Source organism: Rhododendron vialii, chromosome 1a (assembly GCF_030253575.1).
Source record: "Rhododendron vialii isolate Sample 1 chromosome 1a, ASM3025357v1".
Lineage (NCBI taxonomy): Eukaryota > Viridiplantae > Streptophyta > Magnoliopsida > Ericales > Ericaceae > Rhododendron > Rhododendron vialii.
In genome coordinates, this window is record NC_080557.1 from 24,126,885 (window position 1) to 24,144,238 (window position 17,354).

The 17,354-nt window shown below is 37.5% G+C and overlaps 1 protein-coding gene and 1 pseudogene across 1 annotated transcript; one reads left to right on the top strand and one right to left on the bottom strand.

Moving 5' to 3' along the window:
• Positions 1-339: 339 nt before the first annotated feature.
• Positions 340-16,839, top strand: LOC131298265 (UDP-galactose/UDP-glucose transporter 2-like; annotated as a pseudogene).
• LOC131329827 (zinc finger BED domain-containing protein RICESLEEPER 2-like) lies at positions 3,630-6,680 on the bottom strand. Its single transcript, XM_058363206.1, has 8 exons — positions 6,658-6,680; positions 6,522-6,585; positions 5,956-5,960; positions 5,795-5,807; positions 4,945-5,717; positions 4,764-4,893; positions 4,632-4,660; positions 3,630-4,545 (listed from the first exon to the last, which is right to left on the bottom strand). The coding sequence occupies exons 1-8, from the start codon at positions 6,678-6,680 to the stop codon at positions 3,630-3,632; spliced, it is 1,953 nt and encodes a 650-aa protein (XP_058219189.1).
• Positions 16,840-17,354: the final 515 nt, after the last annotated feature.

The following is a 17,354-nucleotide window of genomic DNA, read 5'->3' on the forward strand; positions in this document are numbered from 1 at the left end:
AGACCTCATGAGATTAATGGAAAATTTCCGTTATTTTCCTATATATTTTTGCACTCTTTGTTGTCATTATTCAAATGAAATTACCAGAGTACCTTTACTTTGTAATTTACTTTTCACGGATGAAGAATATTTTAGCTTTCATTTTAAGTAAATAAAAAACAACAAAGAATGCAATAATATAACATAAAAATGCAAAGATCATTTTCATACTGTTAAAACCTCTTTATCTATCAGAATAAATTAAAATTAAAACTCTTGTTCACCCCTACCCTACCCTCTCCCTCTCCCTCTCCCTCTCTCTCTCTCTCTCTCTCTCTCTCTCTCTCTCTCTCTCTCTAAACCATATCAACTCATATTCTCTCTCAAAACCTTTCATTTTCACTCGTTAAATCTTATTTTATTGGATAAACGTAATCAAACCGATATTCACTACCCTGCTTTCATACGTGAATCCTACTTAGACTACTACTCCTTCCGACGTCGAGTCCAAAATCAACATGCAAAACTTGTGGGTACGGGTAGAGGTGTCAAACGGGTCGTGCCGTGCCGGCACGGCCCGTTTAACTTCGTGCTAACCGTGCTTCGTGCCGTGCCGTGCCGGCCCGTTTACTATATTTACTCAAATCGTGTCGTGCCGTGCCGTGCCGTTTGTCAATCGTGTCGTGCCGTGCCGGCCCGTTTACTTAAATCGTGTCGTGCCGTGCCGTGCCATTTGCCAATCGTGTCGTGTCGTGCCGGCCCGTTTCTGAATTCGTGTCGTGTCGTGCCGGCCCATTTTCTTAAATCGTGTCGTGTCGTGCCGGCCCGTTTCTGAATTCGTGTCGTGTCGTGCCGGCCCGTTTTCTTAAATCGTGTCGTGTCGTGCCGTGCCGTGCCATTTTCAATCGTGTCATGTCGTGCCGGCCCGTTTTCTTAAATCGTGTCGTGTCGTGCCGTGCCATTTGCTATTCGACTTCGATTGCCCCTTCTTTCCTTTTTTTTCTTTGAACGTCCCCTCTTTTTCCTCGCTTTCCCAACTTCCTACTTGATAAATCTCTAAACAACTTTTCGGTTAGTATACAAGCGAGTTTGGTAAATGACTCAGTCAATCTACGCTTGCGCTTTCAATCCTTATTGTTGCACAAGTCTCATTTAACACCTCTATCCAAAGTGGAGAGAGTAGTATCGAAAAAATGCTACTCCGTATGTCATTAATTTTATGATAGGAATCACTTTCCATTTTCCATTGTCAATCCTTGTGTGCCTTAGTGCACTCCAAGGCACTAAAAGATAAATTTTAAAGTGCGAAAATCATTGTGGTCTCAAGTTTGTATGTATTGTCTTGTTAAAAATGAAAAGGAACAGACATGCCAAAGTCCCTTTTAGGCCACAATATCGGGCAAAATCCAAGCTGCTTCAGTTGTACCGGTGAAATTCCGGTTATTTCTGCCACCTAACGCTGTTCAATTTCCACAAAAAAATGTACACAACTTCAAAAGTAGAGTTTTGTTGGTTTTATAGCCCTCGCAAAGGTAAGAAAAATCCCAACTGGCCGCCTTACGCAGATTTGAACTATATAAATGCAGGTTATTATTGGGCTTAATACTGTCAAGACATTATGTACTTCAAAAGGCAGCAATTTCAACTGCTTTGTATAGTTCTAAGATTTCAGTTCAAGTAATTCAGAAGCCTATTCAACTGCAACATATTCACATAGAGGATTGTTTTCCATTAAGAGAAACATCTATATAAACCAAATGGGATAGATAAAGAGAGTTCTACAATGATCAGTCAAAACACATCCCCATCTGAATTCCCAACCCTTCAACTGCAACATATTCACAGAGGAAAAAACTGGCTAAGAGCAGTACATTGAGACAAAGTTCTACAAAGGCACATAATGAATAAAAACTGCCATCTAGCTAAAATTCCCTACTGGCAAACAACCCATTAACATATGAATCAAAGGAAAATCACAAACAATGATAGGACTCCAACTAGAATAACCGCACGTGTTGAACCATAGCCATGGAGGTAGTGGGAAGAAGAACTTGACCTCCAAGAATTCAATGCCGGGGCTGTGGTGTTTACGAAGGTTCCATTGTTGCCACCACTACATCGACCAAAGGCAAGAAACGTGAGTTGCTCATTAGTTGCTAACTTGCTAACTGTTTTCTTTATACTTGTGGGTAGGAGTTCATATGCAATAACAGAAATTAGGGACATGAATAAAGCATGTACAAACGAAAGAAAGCAGACGGTTTTTCTGCTAACAATGCCATTCTAATCTTACTTGGATTCGTGGTAGTGATTGCAGCTATCCCATTAAAATCGCAAGTCCCAGGAGCCTTCCCCATTTGAACCAACAAACAACTAAAAACTGCACATTTTGAAACTAGCTGACTGTTGTATCTTTAACATACACACACACACACATCTGCACTTTTTTGAACCAAAAATCGGCCAAAACCCTCCAAACTTTGAACCAAAAACCAACTAAAAACTACACATTTTGAAACCAACAAACACGCACACACTTGGGACACTAAAACTTGAATTGAAAGACACCCACACACTGACACAGAGTTGTTCAAACAGCAGCAGCAGCATACAAAGTCATTTCTGCTCAATTTTTGCTCAGTTTCTGCTCAGTCCAATAACAAATGAAAGCTTGAAGTATAACACCAATTTGGCTCAGATTATATCATCATAGCCACACTAAAAACTACACATTTTGAAACCAACAAACACACACACACTTGGGACACTAAAACTTGAATTGAAAGACACCCACACACTGACAAAGAGTTGTTCAAACAGCAGCAGCAGCATACAAAGTCATTTCTGCTCAATTTTTGCTCAGTTTCTGCTCAGTCCAATAACAAATGAAAGCTTGAAGTATAACACCAATTTGGCTCAGATTATATCATCATAGCCACACTAAAAATTGCACATTTTGAAACCAGCAAATACACACACACTTGGGACACTAAAACTTGAATTGAAAGACACCCACACACTGACACAGAGTTGTTCAAACAGCAGCAGCAGCATACAAAGTCATTTCTGCTCAATTTTTGCTCAGTTTCTGCTCAGTCCAATAACAAATGAAAGCTTGAAGTATAACACCAATTTGGCTCAGGATTATATCATCATAGCCACACTAAACAACCAAAGGCTCAGATTATATCATCATAGCCACACAAAACACCAATTAGGCTCAGATTACATCATCATAGCCACACTAAACACCAAGGCTCAGATTAGATCATCATAGCCACACAAAACACCAATTAGGCTCAGATTACATCATCATGTCAGATTATATCATCATAGCCACACAAAGACACCAATTAGGCTCAGATTACATCATCATAGCCACGCTAAACACCAAAGGCTCAGATCAGATTATAGCATTATAGCACACACTCAGATATATAAAGAATAGCACTTGGATGCGGTAACATTAAGTTGCCATTTAAGGCCTTCATAAGTTACCAGCATCATCTTGGCCACACTAAACACCAAAGGCTCAGATTATATCATCATAGCACACAATCAGATATATGAAGAATAGCACCTGGATGCGGCAACATTAAGTTGTCATTTAAGGCCTTCATAAGTTACCAGCATCATCAATGCATCCCCCCCTAATCAGCATCTATATCTGAGTCCGAAAAATAATCTCTGAATTCATCTCTAGGATGGCATCTTTGAATTCCAAGACGTGCATCCTCCCAATCTTTTAAGCATATAAGACAGTCTAAAATGTCGGGAGCTAGTCTGCTCCTCCTTTCATCCAACACTCTATTACCTGCACTAAAAGCAGATTCGGAAGCCACTGAAGACACAGGTGGTGTTAGTAAATCACGTGCCATGATAGAAAGAATAGGAAATGTCTTTTCAGTTTTTTTCCACCAAGCTAAGATATCAAATGATTGAAACTCCTCATTGGTAACTAAATTTATCTCTAAATATTGAGTAAGTTCAGATCGTGATAAAGTTTCACTACTACTTGGCCCTGAAATCAGAAACCAAGATGGGTCATTCTCATTGTTACTTGTAGAACATGGGTTATTAATACTTGAAGAATATGGAGCAGCAGTAGTGCATGCAAATTTAGACTCATATGAAGCATATATAGAAGTCAACAGCGCAGTGACAGTAGAAATAGAAGGTAATGTAATCCCTAAATTCTCACCAAGCCCTTTTAAGAGCTTTTCAACACCCCTTACCTTAATCCTTGGGTCCATTACAGAAGCTACAATAAATATTGTTGGCATGTTTTCGAAATATTTGTTAAATTTATCTTCCATAGACTTACAAGCAGCTACAAAATTTGGTTTCATTCTATGACTTTTAAGAGTGTGACTCATATTATACAAGTGATTAAGCACAATACAAGTAGTAGGATAACGAACACCTGAGCAAGCTAAGGTAGCAGCATAAAATATTTTCAAAAAATTCATAAACTCAAAAGCAATCTTCCAATCACCTCGAGTTAAACCACCATCAGTACGCATATGCTTGGAATTAATATAAGCAGAAATTACGTCAGCATGATTCCTACAAGATTTTAACATAAGAAATGTTGAATTCCAACGAGTTTTCACATCAGTTTTGATTTTTTTTGCTTTAATATTGTAACTTACACACAATCCTTCAAATTCTTGTTGCCTAGCTGGGGAAGTAGCAATAAAAAGAATAGCATCTCTAATTTTTTCTATTTGTGGTCCTATATGTTTCAAACCATCTTGCACAACTAAGTTAATAATATGACAAACACATCGCACATGAAAAAATTGTCCAGCATGAAGAGTAGTCAAATTTTGTTTGAACAAATCAATTGAACTGGTATTAGCAGAATGGTTATCAAAAGTAATACTAAAAACTTTATCAACAATTTCAAACTCCCTAAAAACACCCATTATACATTGAAAAATGTTCATAGCATTATGAGGATACTCCATTAAACGGAAAGCAATAATTTTTTTATTCAAAATCCAATTGGAGTCTATATAATGAGCTGTCACAGAAATGTAACCAAGATTATTTCGACCACTCCACAAATCAGAAGTAAAAGAGATTAAACTACCAAGTTCTGCAATTTCACTCATCAAAATTTTTCTAACTTCAATAAAAGCTTTCAAAGAATCACTTCTGGTTGTATTTCTAGAAACTTTCGAAAAAAGAGGATTAAGATAATGTTTAACAAAATATTCAAATCTAATATCATCACCAAAAGTAAATGGTTGTTCTGCTGCAACTACGTAACGGGCCAACCCCTCTCTCATACTAGATTGAGAATATACGAAATTCGACGTACCACCTACGGAATCAAAACCACCAGATTCACCACTGACTCCAACTTCAGAATGTTTAAATTTTTTATGTTTGTTTTCTAAATGTCGTTGAAGATGCCCTACACCACCCTTACTTACGCAAGTATAATTATTTGGACAATAATGACATACAGCTCTAGATCCTAAATCAATTCCCTGTGCATTTTTATAGTTATTAACTATAGTTGCATGTTTCCATACCCAAGAGTAACGCCTTGTTCCACCAGACTGGGCTGATTGGCTACAGCCTGTTACGCCTGTAGGATTAAAACCTGCTGCAATGTTTGAAGCAGCTTCACCTACAGACTCCCTTCCAGCTGGTAGAGTTAGTTCATCATCATTTGGGTCAAGGTTTAAATCCTCATTGTCAAAATGAATGTTTTCAGGATCCATCTCCTACAAAAAACTGAAAACAGAGAAAATTAGTACAGTAGAACATTAATTAATAACATCTAAATAAGTTAATAACCTACATGTGCAGAAAACCTAGAATGTACAAATAGAGAAAACTAAACTGTATTCGAAATTTGAATTCAAGACGGTAATAAGAAACAAGTCCAAATCCTAAAGCAGATGACCAAAAGCAGATGACCAGTTCAGTGCAGAGATGGAAAACAAAAAATATTTTGCATACCATAACTATAAACACGAAATAAAAAAAAAGTCCAAATCCTAATATCCTATTACCTTTGAACTTGGCCTATCATTAGGCTTGGTATATGTTGGTCAGTTGGTTCCTAATATCCTGATATGTTTGTGATGGTTTTCTTCGGAATGTCGTTTAACAAGAAAGTGTGGAGGCAACGGCAGAGGTTTCAAAGACACTTAATGTGCAAATTAGGAAGTATTGTGACATGACTCTACTTTCCTGTGATTATGCTGGTACAGGGAATGTGCTCAAGGTGCTTGTGGTAGCAATGGCTGAAGAATTGGGTATTGAAATGGCTATTCGCTCCAGGTCAATGTTAAGGACACATTAAGCAGACTTAGTCATGAGTCATGACACTGATACTGAAGTAGCAATTGTATTCTAACTGTTGTTTAATTGAGAATTAGTGTTAGTATTATCTAATTCTTGTTATATTTCAAATATTTTACATTTCTGGATTCTACAGGCTGCTGTCAACGGAACTCTGGCAATACGCTACAACTAAAAATGGTTTTTAACCATATCCGAAATGGCAATCAATCATCCAGCACCCAGAGCAGCTCAAGGTGAACTATGTATCCATCCCAAGTACCCAATTCCGACACCGAATTCTTCCTGTTTGTGTTCAAAAGCATAATTCGAGCTCAGACGAGTTTCTAACTATTACCAGACAACGCTATCTCTTACATGACCTGAATCTGGAAATCCATGTATCGTTGACCTAGGTTTTGTGCATCAGAAAGTACACCAAAAATTGCACAAAAAATACACCAAAAACTAACGCCGGAATTGCATATGGAAAGAAGCATATGAACATTGTGCATGTAATCACAACAGTATATCCCCTGTTTTTCCTACGCCAAACTTCCGATTGTGATTGTCCAATTTGTTCTCTATTTCATTGACTAAAAGTCTATTTCTTTCGGTTTCATATTTGAAAAAAAAAAAAAAGAGAGAGCGAGAGAGAAAAAGGAAAATAAGCATAAGGAGATGGAGATGGAAAATACGCAAAACTTGTTTGGATAAACCATCACCGTATCAACTTTGAATAAAAAAAAAGTAGTTTGCCAAAGAATCCAGCTTCTTTGTAGTCCGGGCAAAGGGCAACAATCGTAATAGCCCAAAAGTTGAACAAAATCTGTAACAGAAGTATATCTCATAAACATTAATTGTAGAGATAAATGTTGCATGTCAAACATGGAATGTGATACCATTAAAAAAACTCAGAACCTCTTTTCTTTCTTTTGGTAGAACAAACTCAGAACATTGAAATTGGTAGATGAGGACCAAAGGTGCAAATATAATAAACCATACTAGTAAATCAGAAGTTTGAACAATTCTCCGGTTCATGTGTGTGTATATAAGCATGGGCGGAGCTACCGTGGGTCAATTTGGGTCACTTGACCCTGTTGACATCAACATTTACCCGTTAAATTGGTTAGATTTTCACGCAACATTTTATGCATTTGACCCCACAATTTCAATTAAATTGCCTCGGGTATGAAACAATTCCACTAAAACCATAAATTTGCCCACTTTTTAAAGCTAGTGGAGTATTTCACTAACCATCAGTCAATATATGTGGATAATACTCCATTTAATGCTAAAGAAGTTAGACTTTCAAGACAAATGTTTCAATTAATTAAGAAATGATGCACATTCGCAAACTTGTATACATAAATCATGATTATCGACACATTTTTAAGCACAATATCACTTCTTTTTGGCTAAGAAAACAATATCACTTACCTGAGGGCTATCAATCATCAATAATTTTCCAGTAGCAATACATAATGAAATTTTGATTAGCGAAAGAGAAGATTATTTATTTTTCTGAATATTGACCCCACTGCCTCTGGCTTACCCCCTGTTAATATAAGTTTATAACAGATATATGCATATCAAATTCATCGATGAAATTACAATCTAATAAATTTCAGGATCCATCTCGTTACTGCTTTCCAAAATCTCCTCCTCCCATAAAAGTAGTATCCTTCTAAAGGGGAGAAAAAAATACAGAGAGACAAGCAGATGCCAGGAAATCTGGAGAAGCGAAAACAAGTTCAAAGAGAAAATATAGAAAGACAGTACTGAAGAAGAAAATAACCCTTAGTAAAGAAGAAAAAACAAAGAGAGGTGACTACCATCTGTTCACGTCTGGAGAGGGAAGTGAGAGTCTGAGAGAGATACCTGTTGACGTCTGGAAAGGGAAGGGCTAGATCTGTTGACGTCGGTCACCGGAAAAGGACCTCAATCGGGCAAACAAACGACCTCAATCGGAAACGGCAGTCGATCTACGGTTTGACTCACCGCCAGACCACTACCAGTCACCGTTGAAAGTGGAGAGAAGCGAGAGACGGAGAGAGTGAGAGAGAGATGTTGAGAATCGGAACTTTGAGAGTGGAGAGTGTCAGAGAGACGAGAGTGAGATTCAAACGTTGACAAATCCGAACGTTAGATTTCCGAACGTTGCTCTGGCCTGAGACTGTCGTGAGAGACTTGAGAGAGTGAGATTGTGAGAGGCAGAGAGACAGAGAGAATCAGATTCAGAGTCCAGAGATGAGAGATGTCTGCTAGAGTGCTAGGGCAACATCTCTTACTCTTTTATATGAATGGTATGATCATGTGCGTGCGAGACGCCAATAATCCATATGCACCAATAACGGAAAATTCTCGTAAAGTCCTATAATGCATCACTTGAGGGCCGCCCGAGCTTTTTTTTGAAAATCGAAACCGTCTATCTTTTATGTGGGAGCGATTATATCATTCTTGCAAAAAATAAAGTAATTTGGTTATCGTTATATACTTGATTGTTTATAACGTTTATTTTTCTATTAATGAATCTACGTCCTGATGAAGGAGTTTTAAAAATCCGGTAGACCCAAAAATTGGTGAGAGTTATTAAACATAGAGAATAACAAAATGAACGGTATGGATCGTCATTTTTGTTTTGTGATCGTGTGGCTAACGTACATTATATTATAGCAGAATACCTTGTTTCATAACCAACTAAGTTCGATGTATATATTTGAAATGTAGCTACAGACTCTTTTTCCTGAATGTTCGATCTAAACCGTTAGGATTTCACGTCTTATCAAATTTATCATTCTCACCTGAAATAGGTGATAATCGAATTTCTGAAACCACGTGATCGAAGCACATTTGGTTCTTCTAGAGGCGTTTAAGTCCCATAATACACTACTTAAGTGCTGCCTAAGCTATTTTATAAAAATCAGAACCATCTAACGTTTATATGGGAGGAATTAGATCATTCATGTCAATAATCAAGTAAAATGCTTATCGCTACATACTTGATTAGACGTAAAAAAAATTCAATCAAACAATGATAAGTGTGCCGATGAAAGAGCTATCAAAATCTGACGCACGAAAAAATTGGATCCAATGATTAAAACACTAAACACAACAAAATGAATGGATTGAATGGTATCGATCGTTGTGATTGCGTTGCGATTGTGTGGCTACTGCTTGATGGCCTCGTTTTTATATAATAGAGCTACATAATGTATACTAATTTTTCAAATTCATAATACAAGTTAATTGGTGGCATAGTGGTTTGTTTGTGTATAAAAAGATCTAAAGACCTGGGTTCAAGTCATAGTCTGGGCTGTCTAGCTAACCCTTATTTATTTATTTTTTCCCCTTATTTCTACTATGTATTTTTTTTCTTTTTTGTCTGACACATTTTTTTCTTATTTCTTGTTAGATTTGGGGTAAATAATATATGACTTTTGCACGTTTTCTTTCATATTAAATTACTCTTGCACCATAAATATTTTGATAAGTTTTTTTAATTTTACTTGTTATCTTGTATTGTAATATTAAATTTGCAAACCAAAGGTCCAAAGCCTATTTAATTTTACTAACAAAAACAAAACAAATATTTTTACCAAACAAAATTTGATAGTTTTTTAAAAGTAAAAAATGATTTTTTAAAAACATGATTTTTAATAAATTGTTTTTTAAAAAAAATTAAATATCTTAGTTGTTTACCTTTAAAAAAAGATAAACAAATATTTTTTACCGAATAGAAATTGTTTATTTTTTTAAAAATTTTAAAAAAAAAGTCATTTGGCTTAATTAATTTTTTTTCCCGTGCCTCGTGCCGTGCCCTTTTCGTGCCCATGCTCGTGCCCGGTCGTGCCCGTGCTCGTGCCCGTGCCCGTGCCTTCTTAGAACCGTGCCGTGCCGTGCCGTTCCTGTCCACTTTTCGTGCCCGTGCCCGTGTCGTGCCCGTCTACGACTGTGTCGTGCCGTGCCGTGCCAGTCCAACTTTCGTGCCGTGCCCGTGCTGTGCCGCCCACTTCCGTGCCCGTGCCGTGCCCCGGGCCCACTACAATCGTGCTGTGTCGTGCCGTGCCAGGCCAATACCGTGCCTGTGACGTGCCGTGCTGCCCCGTGCCCGTGCCGTGCCCGTGTCGTGCCGTGCCGGCACGGCCCATTTGACACCTCTAGGTACGGGTACCAAATTGATTCTATTTCCATCAATAAAGGCTCTGAAATCACTGGGAAACAGAGTGAAAAAAATAAAAATAAATGAAGAACGAAGAGCAGACTCGGTCACTCTTCGGAATCTCTCTCTCTGACAAACCCAGATGGAAACAATTTCTCATTTGCTCTTCTGGGTTTTTCTTCGGTTACCTCGTCAACGGCGTGTGCGAGGTATAACCAACTGAAGCCTCTGTTCCATCAACTTTTTCCTCTGTTTTTCCTGCGTTTTTCATTTGTCTCTTCGATTTGAGCTTCTGAGATTTTTTTTTTCTTTTTCTTAGTTTTTTTTCCCTTCTCATTTGCTCTTCTGGGTTTTTTTTTATCGGTTACCTCGTGAATGATGTGTGCGTGACTAATAAGTCCCTGTTTCGTACGGGAGAAAACCCGTGAAAGGAAAGGTTTCTCTCTCTTTTTCTCCGTATGATTGCTTTCGATATTGGAAAAATCAAACCCCACACGGAGTTGGGTTTTTCTCGTTTCATTGGGCAATGATTGTCTCACTCCCCATTTTGATATATGCACTCCTTTGTTGTCTTTTACTGACAGTTTTATCTGTAATTTTTTTATTAAAAGACAAAAAAATGTGCATGCATAAAAGGGGAGTATGAAAATCATTTCCCTTGTTTGTCCAAAGAGTTCAAAACTTGGTGGCCAACTGCATTTATCTTCATAATTAGGACATTCTTTGCTGATATCAATGCAGCTAATTTCATTCTTAATCTTGGAGTACAAACACCCAAAAGAAAATATTGTGCCGATTTCGTAAATCAGTCCTCGTAACTTATTTGAACTGATTTATTGCTCTCTTCAGGAATATGTATACAATAGGCTCCAATTCAGGTCAGTTAAAAATATGGGTTGTAGGTTGATCATTGTTTGATTTGGGGTGTTGTTTTAAGGATTTATAAGCCGATTTTACTCGTTTTGATGATGGTTTTTACTTCTTACAGCTATGGTTGGTACTTTACATTTATTCAAGGGTGGGTTTATGTTGCACTGATTTTCTTACAAGGCTTCACTTGGGAGCAAATTGTGAACCCATTGAAGACTTATGTGAAGCTTTCCGCGGTGCTTATGTTTTCAAATGGATTTACCAAAGGTTCATTGGCTTTTCTAAATTACCCGGCTCAAATTATGTCCAAATCCACCAAGGTAAATAGCATATGCAATGGGTTGTATTTAACAGGAGTTATTCATGAACAACGATTGCATGACAATTTGTTCGCGTTTGTTGGTTCCTATGTCTAAATCGGTCTAGGCAGCCAACTAGTCAGCGCCCCGGCGCTAGGTGGGGGTCTAACGTCTAGATAAAAATCAGCCTAGGCGCCAACTAATCGCTAGGCGCCCCTCTTCCGCCCAACTAGTGCTTAACGACTTTTAGAACACTGGTTGATTCAATTTGATTATTTGTCTAGCATCTTTCCTTGATCTAAATTGAGTCTTTTGAAGTTTCATAATTGTTCGATGTTAAATTGCATGTCTTATTGAGAAAAACGGTACCTAAAGTTGTTGGTGTAAATGATTTTTCGTTGGATGAATGTTTCTATTAGCTTTGCCGCTGATCATACGATAAATTTTCTAACCTGGCTGGAAAAATATAGGCAGCTGTGATGTATTCATCCTCTGTTCTAGCTATATGGTTTATCTTGAAAGAAGCTTGCGATGTATGAATAAGGGTGGAGTTACTGAATTTAGTGAATGATTTGAGAGGATTTAGACAAGGCAGTTGAGGATTACTATTTTCACAAATTTTCAGTGTGATCTGTATGTCTACTTTTCCAAACTGTTCTGATTTTCTATTTTGTCGTGTTACAGGTTCTTCCAGTGATGGTAATGGGTGCTTTCATACCCGGTCTGAGGTGGAAATACCCGCCTCGCGAATACTTATCCGCTATTCTATTAGTAGTGGGTTTGATCCTTTTCACTTTAGCGGACGCGCAAACTTCACCAAACTTTAGTTTGATCGGTGTTATAATGGTGTCCGGTGCTCTAGTAATGGACGCCTTCTTGGGTAATTTGCAAGAAGCAATCTTTACCATGAATCCTGAAACAACACAGGTGTTTTGCACGTGTTTTGGATTTTCTCTGCAGTACTAAAATGAGAAAAAACTGATCATGAAGAAGTCTAACTATGCCTATGGATTTGCACTTTTTTCATCTATTTTGACTGATGGAGATACTGTTATGCTCGACTCTAGTTGGTATGCCTTTCTTGTTTCTACCCATGACAATAGAATTTGGCAAAGCATTTAATTCATGTTATCAGTTAAACGTCAGAAAGTAAACTTTTTCTTCCTTCACTGACAACATTTATGAGTTCTTTTTCTAATTTCCATGCAGCATCCTTACGTATATGGTGTGCTGGTCTTTGAAGCAATGGCTACATTTGTTGGCCAAGTCTCTGTTCTTTCCCTCATCGCCGTTTTTGGTGCTGCCACAACCGCAATGGTCAGTTTATGTCATTAGCTTGACTGGTTATGTAAGTTATTACAGATGAGGTTACTTGAAGGACAAAAAAATTTCAATCTGGATTTTTTACCTAATGGTTTGGTCTCACAGAGATAGAGCGAAGGCCTTTGGAGTACAGTCCTTGGTTTTTTGATTTTCGGATGTGGTTGCAACTTAGGATGTGTTTTTCTGTCCTTGGTTTTTCCTAATTTAAACTTTATTTTCTTTTTCTTTCATCTTTTATTTAATCCTTTCATTTGTTATTTTAGGTTTCCTTTCTTTGGTTTTCTTTCCTTTTTTTCTTTAGAATCCAGCAAGAGAGTTATTTTCCTTCTTGCTTTCATTTTTTTTCTTCGTAGAACCAAACATGAAATCCACTATTTTCTCAAGAATTTCTCTCCACTTACTATTCATTTCCCTTAACTTACACTGACCCCAACCCAAACATGTTAAATAAATGGTTACACGGACATTGACGTATACATGTAGAAGTTATATAGGCTAGATATTTAGTTGTTTTCATATCAATGTTCCATCCATAAACAACCAAAACAAATACCAGTATCTTGAGAATTCTTATTGTTTCTATGTTAAATAAAACAAATTAAAAGAGGGTTTTATTTGGGCAAAATTTATCTATCTGTGCTTCCTCCGGCAACAACCCCCACCCCCACCAACCCACTCCCCCCCCCCCCCCCCCCCAGCATCCTTACGTATATGGTGTGCTGGTCTTTGAAGCAATGGCTACATTTGTTGGCCAAGTCTCTGTCCTTTCCCTCATCGCCGTTTTTGGTGCTGCCACAACCGCAATGGTCAGTTTATGTCATTAGCTTGACTGGTTATGTAAGTTATTACAGATGAGGTTACTTGAAGGACAAAAAAATTTCAATCTGGATTTTTTTCCTAATGGTTTGGTCTCACAGAGATAGAGCGAAGGCCTTTGGAGTACAGTCCTTGATTTTCTGATTTTCGGATGTGGTTGCAACTTAGGATGTGCTTTTCTGTCCTTGGTTTTTCCTAATTTAAACTTTATTTTCTTTTTCTTTCATCTTTTATTTAATCCTTTTATTTGTTATTTTAGGTTTCCTTTCTTTGGTTTTCTGTCCTTTTTTTCTTTAGAATCCAGCAAGAGAGTTATTTTCCTTCTTGCTTTCATTTCTTTTTCTTCGTAGAACCAAACATGAAATCCACTATTTTCTCAAGAATTTCTCTCCACTTACTATTCATTTCCCTTAACTTACACTGACCCCAACCCAAACATGTTAAATAAATGGTTACATGGACATTGACGTATACATGTAGAAATTATGTAGAGTAGATATTTAGTTGTTTTCATATCAATGTTCCATCCATAAACAACCAAAACAGATACTAGTATCTTGAGAATTCTTATTGTTTCTATGTTAAATAAAACAAATTAAAAGAGGGTTTTATTTGGGCAAAATTTATCTATCTGTGCTTCCTCCGGCAACAACCCCCACCCCCCAGCATCCTTACGTATATGGTGTGCTGGTCTTTGAAGCAATGGCTACATTTGTTGGCCAAGTCTCTGTCCTTTCCCTCATCGCCGTTTTTGGTGCTGCCACAACCGCAATGGTCAGTTTATGTCATTAGCTTGACTGGTTATGTAAGTTATTACAGATGAGGTTACTTGAAGGACAAAAAAATTTCAATCTGGATTTTTTTCCTAATGGTTTGGTCTCACAGAGATAGAGCGAAGGCCTTTGGAGTACAGTCCTTGGTTTTCTGATTTTCGGATGTGGTTGCAACTTAGGATGTGCTTTTCTGTCCTTGGTTTTTCCTAATTTAAACTTTATTTTCTTTTTCTTTCACCTTTTATTTAATCCTTTTATTTGTTATTTTAGGTTTCCTTTCTTTGGTTTTCTTTCCTTTTTTTCTTTAGAATCCAGCAAGAGAGTTATTTTCCTTCTTGCTTTCATTTCTTTTTCTTCGTAGAACCAAACATGAAATCCACTATTTTCTCAAGAATTTCTCTCCACTTACTATTCATTTCCCTTAACTTACAGTGACCCCAACCCAAACATGTTAAATAAATGGTTACATGGACATTGACGTATACATGTAGAAGTTATGTAGGCTAGATATTTAGTTGTTTTCATATCAATGTTCCATCCATAAACAACCAAAACAAATACTAGTATCTTGAGAATTCTTATTGTTTCTATGTTAAATAAAACAAATTAAAAGAGGGTTTTATTTGGGCAAAATTTATCTATCTGTGCTTCCTCCGGCAACAATCCCCACCCCCACCAACCCCCCCCCCCCCCCCCCCCCCCACCCCAGCATCCTTACGTATATGGTGTGCTGGTCTTTGAAGCAATGGCTACATTTGTTGGCCAAGTCTCTGTCCTTTCCCTCATCGCCGTTTTTGGTGCTGCCACAACCGCAATGGTCAGTTTTTGTCATTAGCTTGACTGGTTATGTAAGTTATTACAGATGAGGTTACTTGAAGGACAAAAAAATTTCAATCTGGATTTTTTTCCTAATGGTTTGGTCTCACAGAGATAGAGCGAAGGCCTTTGGAGTACAGTACTTGGTTTTCTGATTTTCGGATGTGGTTGCAACTTAGGATGTGTTTTTCTGTCCTTGGTTTTTCCTAATTTAAACTTTATTTTCTTTTTCTTTCATCTTTTATTTAATCCTTTCATTTGTTATTTTAGGTTTCCTTTCTTTGGTTTTCTTTCCTTTTTTTCTTTAGAATCCAGCAAGAGAGTTATTTTCCTTCTTGCTTTCATTTCTTTTTCTTCGTAGAACCAAACATGAAATCCACTATTTTCTCAAGAATTTCTCTCCACTTACTATTCATTTTCCTTAACTTACACTGACCCCAACCCAAACATGTTAAATAAATGGTTACACGGACATTGACGTATACATGTAGAAGTTATATAGGCTAGATATTTAGTTGTTTTCATATCAATGTTCCATCCATAAACAACCAAAACAAATACTAGTATCTTGAGAATTCTTATTGTTTCTATGTTAAATAAAACAAATTAAAAGAGGGTTTTATTTGGGCAAAATTTATCTATCTGTGCTTCCTCCGGCACCAACCCCCACCCCCCCCCCCCCCCCCCCCCCCCCACCCCCCTTTTATTGTTGTAATATCCTCGAAATAAGCTTTAAATAGTAGAAATTGATTCACATCATGTTTCCACGCATGCATGTTCAAGTTGAGACAGGGGTGTCCCCGTTGCGTCCCCTACGTTAAGTTAATTGAATTCAATGGACATGCCCAGTGGCGTGTCCCATACTTGTCCCCATGTGTCCCCTGTTGCGTCTCCCTCAATTGTGCTTCACGAAAATGGCAAGCATTTAGGAGTTTTGGTGCTTCATCATAGCCTCTCTCTTTCCCTTCCACATCCAAAACACAAACTTAGGAATAATGTATTGGATCTTAATCGATGACTTAGATACCACATGTATGCTTAAAGAGAAAAACGCAGTTTGAATTTTCTGTTGTTGTCATAAATTGAGTTTTGTCGCAGGTGACAACAGCGAGGAAAGCGGTAACATTACTGCTGTCATACTTGATATTTACAAAGCCATTAACTAGACAACATGGAAGTGGACTTCTGCTAATATCAATGGGGATTGTAATGAAGCTTTTGCCTGATAACAAATACCCTAAAAGAGCCCCAACCTTATCTGACATTCCGAAGAGTGAGAAGACTGTAAATTTTAGCGAAGAGAATAGATTTCGAGTAGGAAATGATGAAGAAGAAGCAGAAGAAGAGAAGAGACCCTTGGTCTGAAAACAAGTGATGATTTAACTGTAATTTGTCTTTTTTTTTCTTTGCCCTTGGAAAGTATTTGTGTAAAGAATAAGAATAATCTGTTGTCTTCTTCACAACGCTTCCTAAATGGGAATTGATTTATGCACTCCATAAATAACGATCTGCACTTCAAAAGTATAGTGCAGAATTGCGAAAATTAGTACTATCTGCACTTCAAATCACAGCCTTGGAATTTTATGATTGCTGGGTATCCGAAAGGATTTGGGTTAATGCATTTTGCTATCTTTGTAAGAATTGACAGGGAATACTGTTTCTGGAAGGTTGGCACTTGGCACCGGCATTCACTCCTCAATCTTGAAACTATGAAATGACATGTTTGACCATAGCCAAAGATGCGGAAATGGTCGATCGTCACCCTGCAGTAATGTTTGACATAGGGATTTGCTTTGCTTTGCTTTGCTTGGGGTTAAATGGATGAGCTCAGGTCAACTTTCTGGGCCCATTTAGTAATTTGCTAGGGCTTGAGTAGATTTTTTTTTACCTGAATTAAACTCGATTTATATATAAGAAAAACACACTACAATAATAGAGGACACTATCGGTCAAAATATAGAAAACAACGAACAAAAACAACAAACAACAAACAAAACAAAAACAAAAATGGCTTGA

What these genes read in the sequence shown, in the direction of transcription:
- LOC131329827 (XM_058363206.1), bottom strand. Translation starts at nt 6,680, where the DNA reads ATGGATTTCCAGATTCAGGTCAT. An exon ending in GATTTCCAGATTCAGGTCAT is followed by an intron (nt 6,586 to 6,657) that starts GTAAGAGATAGC and finishes GAACACAAACAG; the next exon opens with GAAGAATTCGGTGTCGGAAT. An exon ending in ATTGCTTTCCGTTTAATGGA is followed by an intron (nt 4,894 to 4,944) that starts GTATCCTCATAA and finishes GGGTGTTTTTAG; the next exon opens with GGAGTTTGAAATTGTTGATA.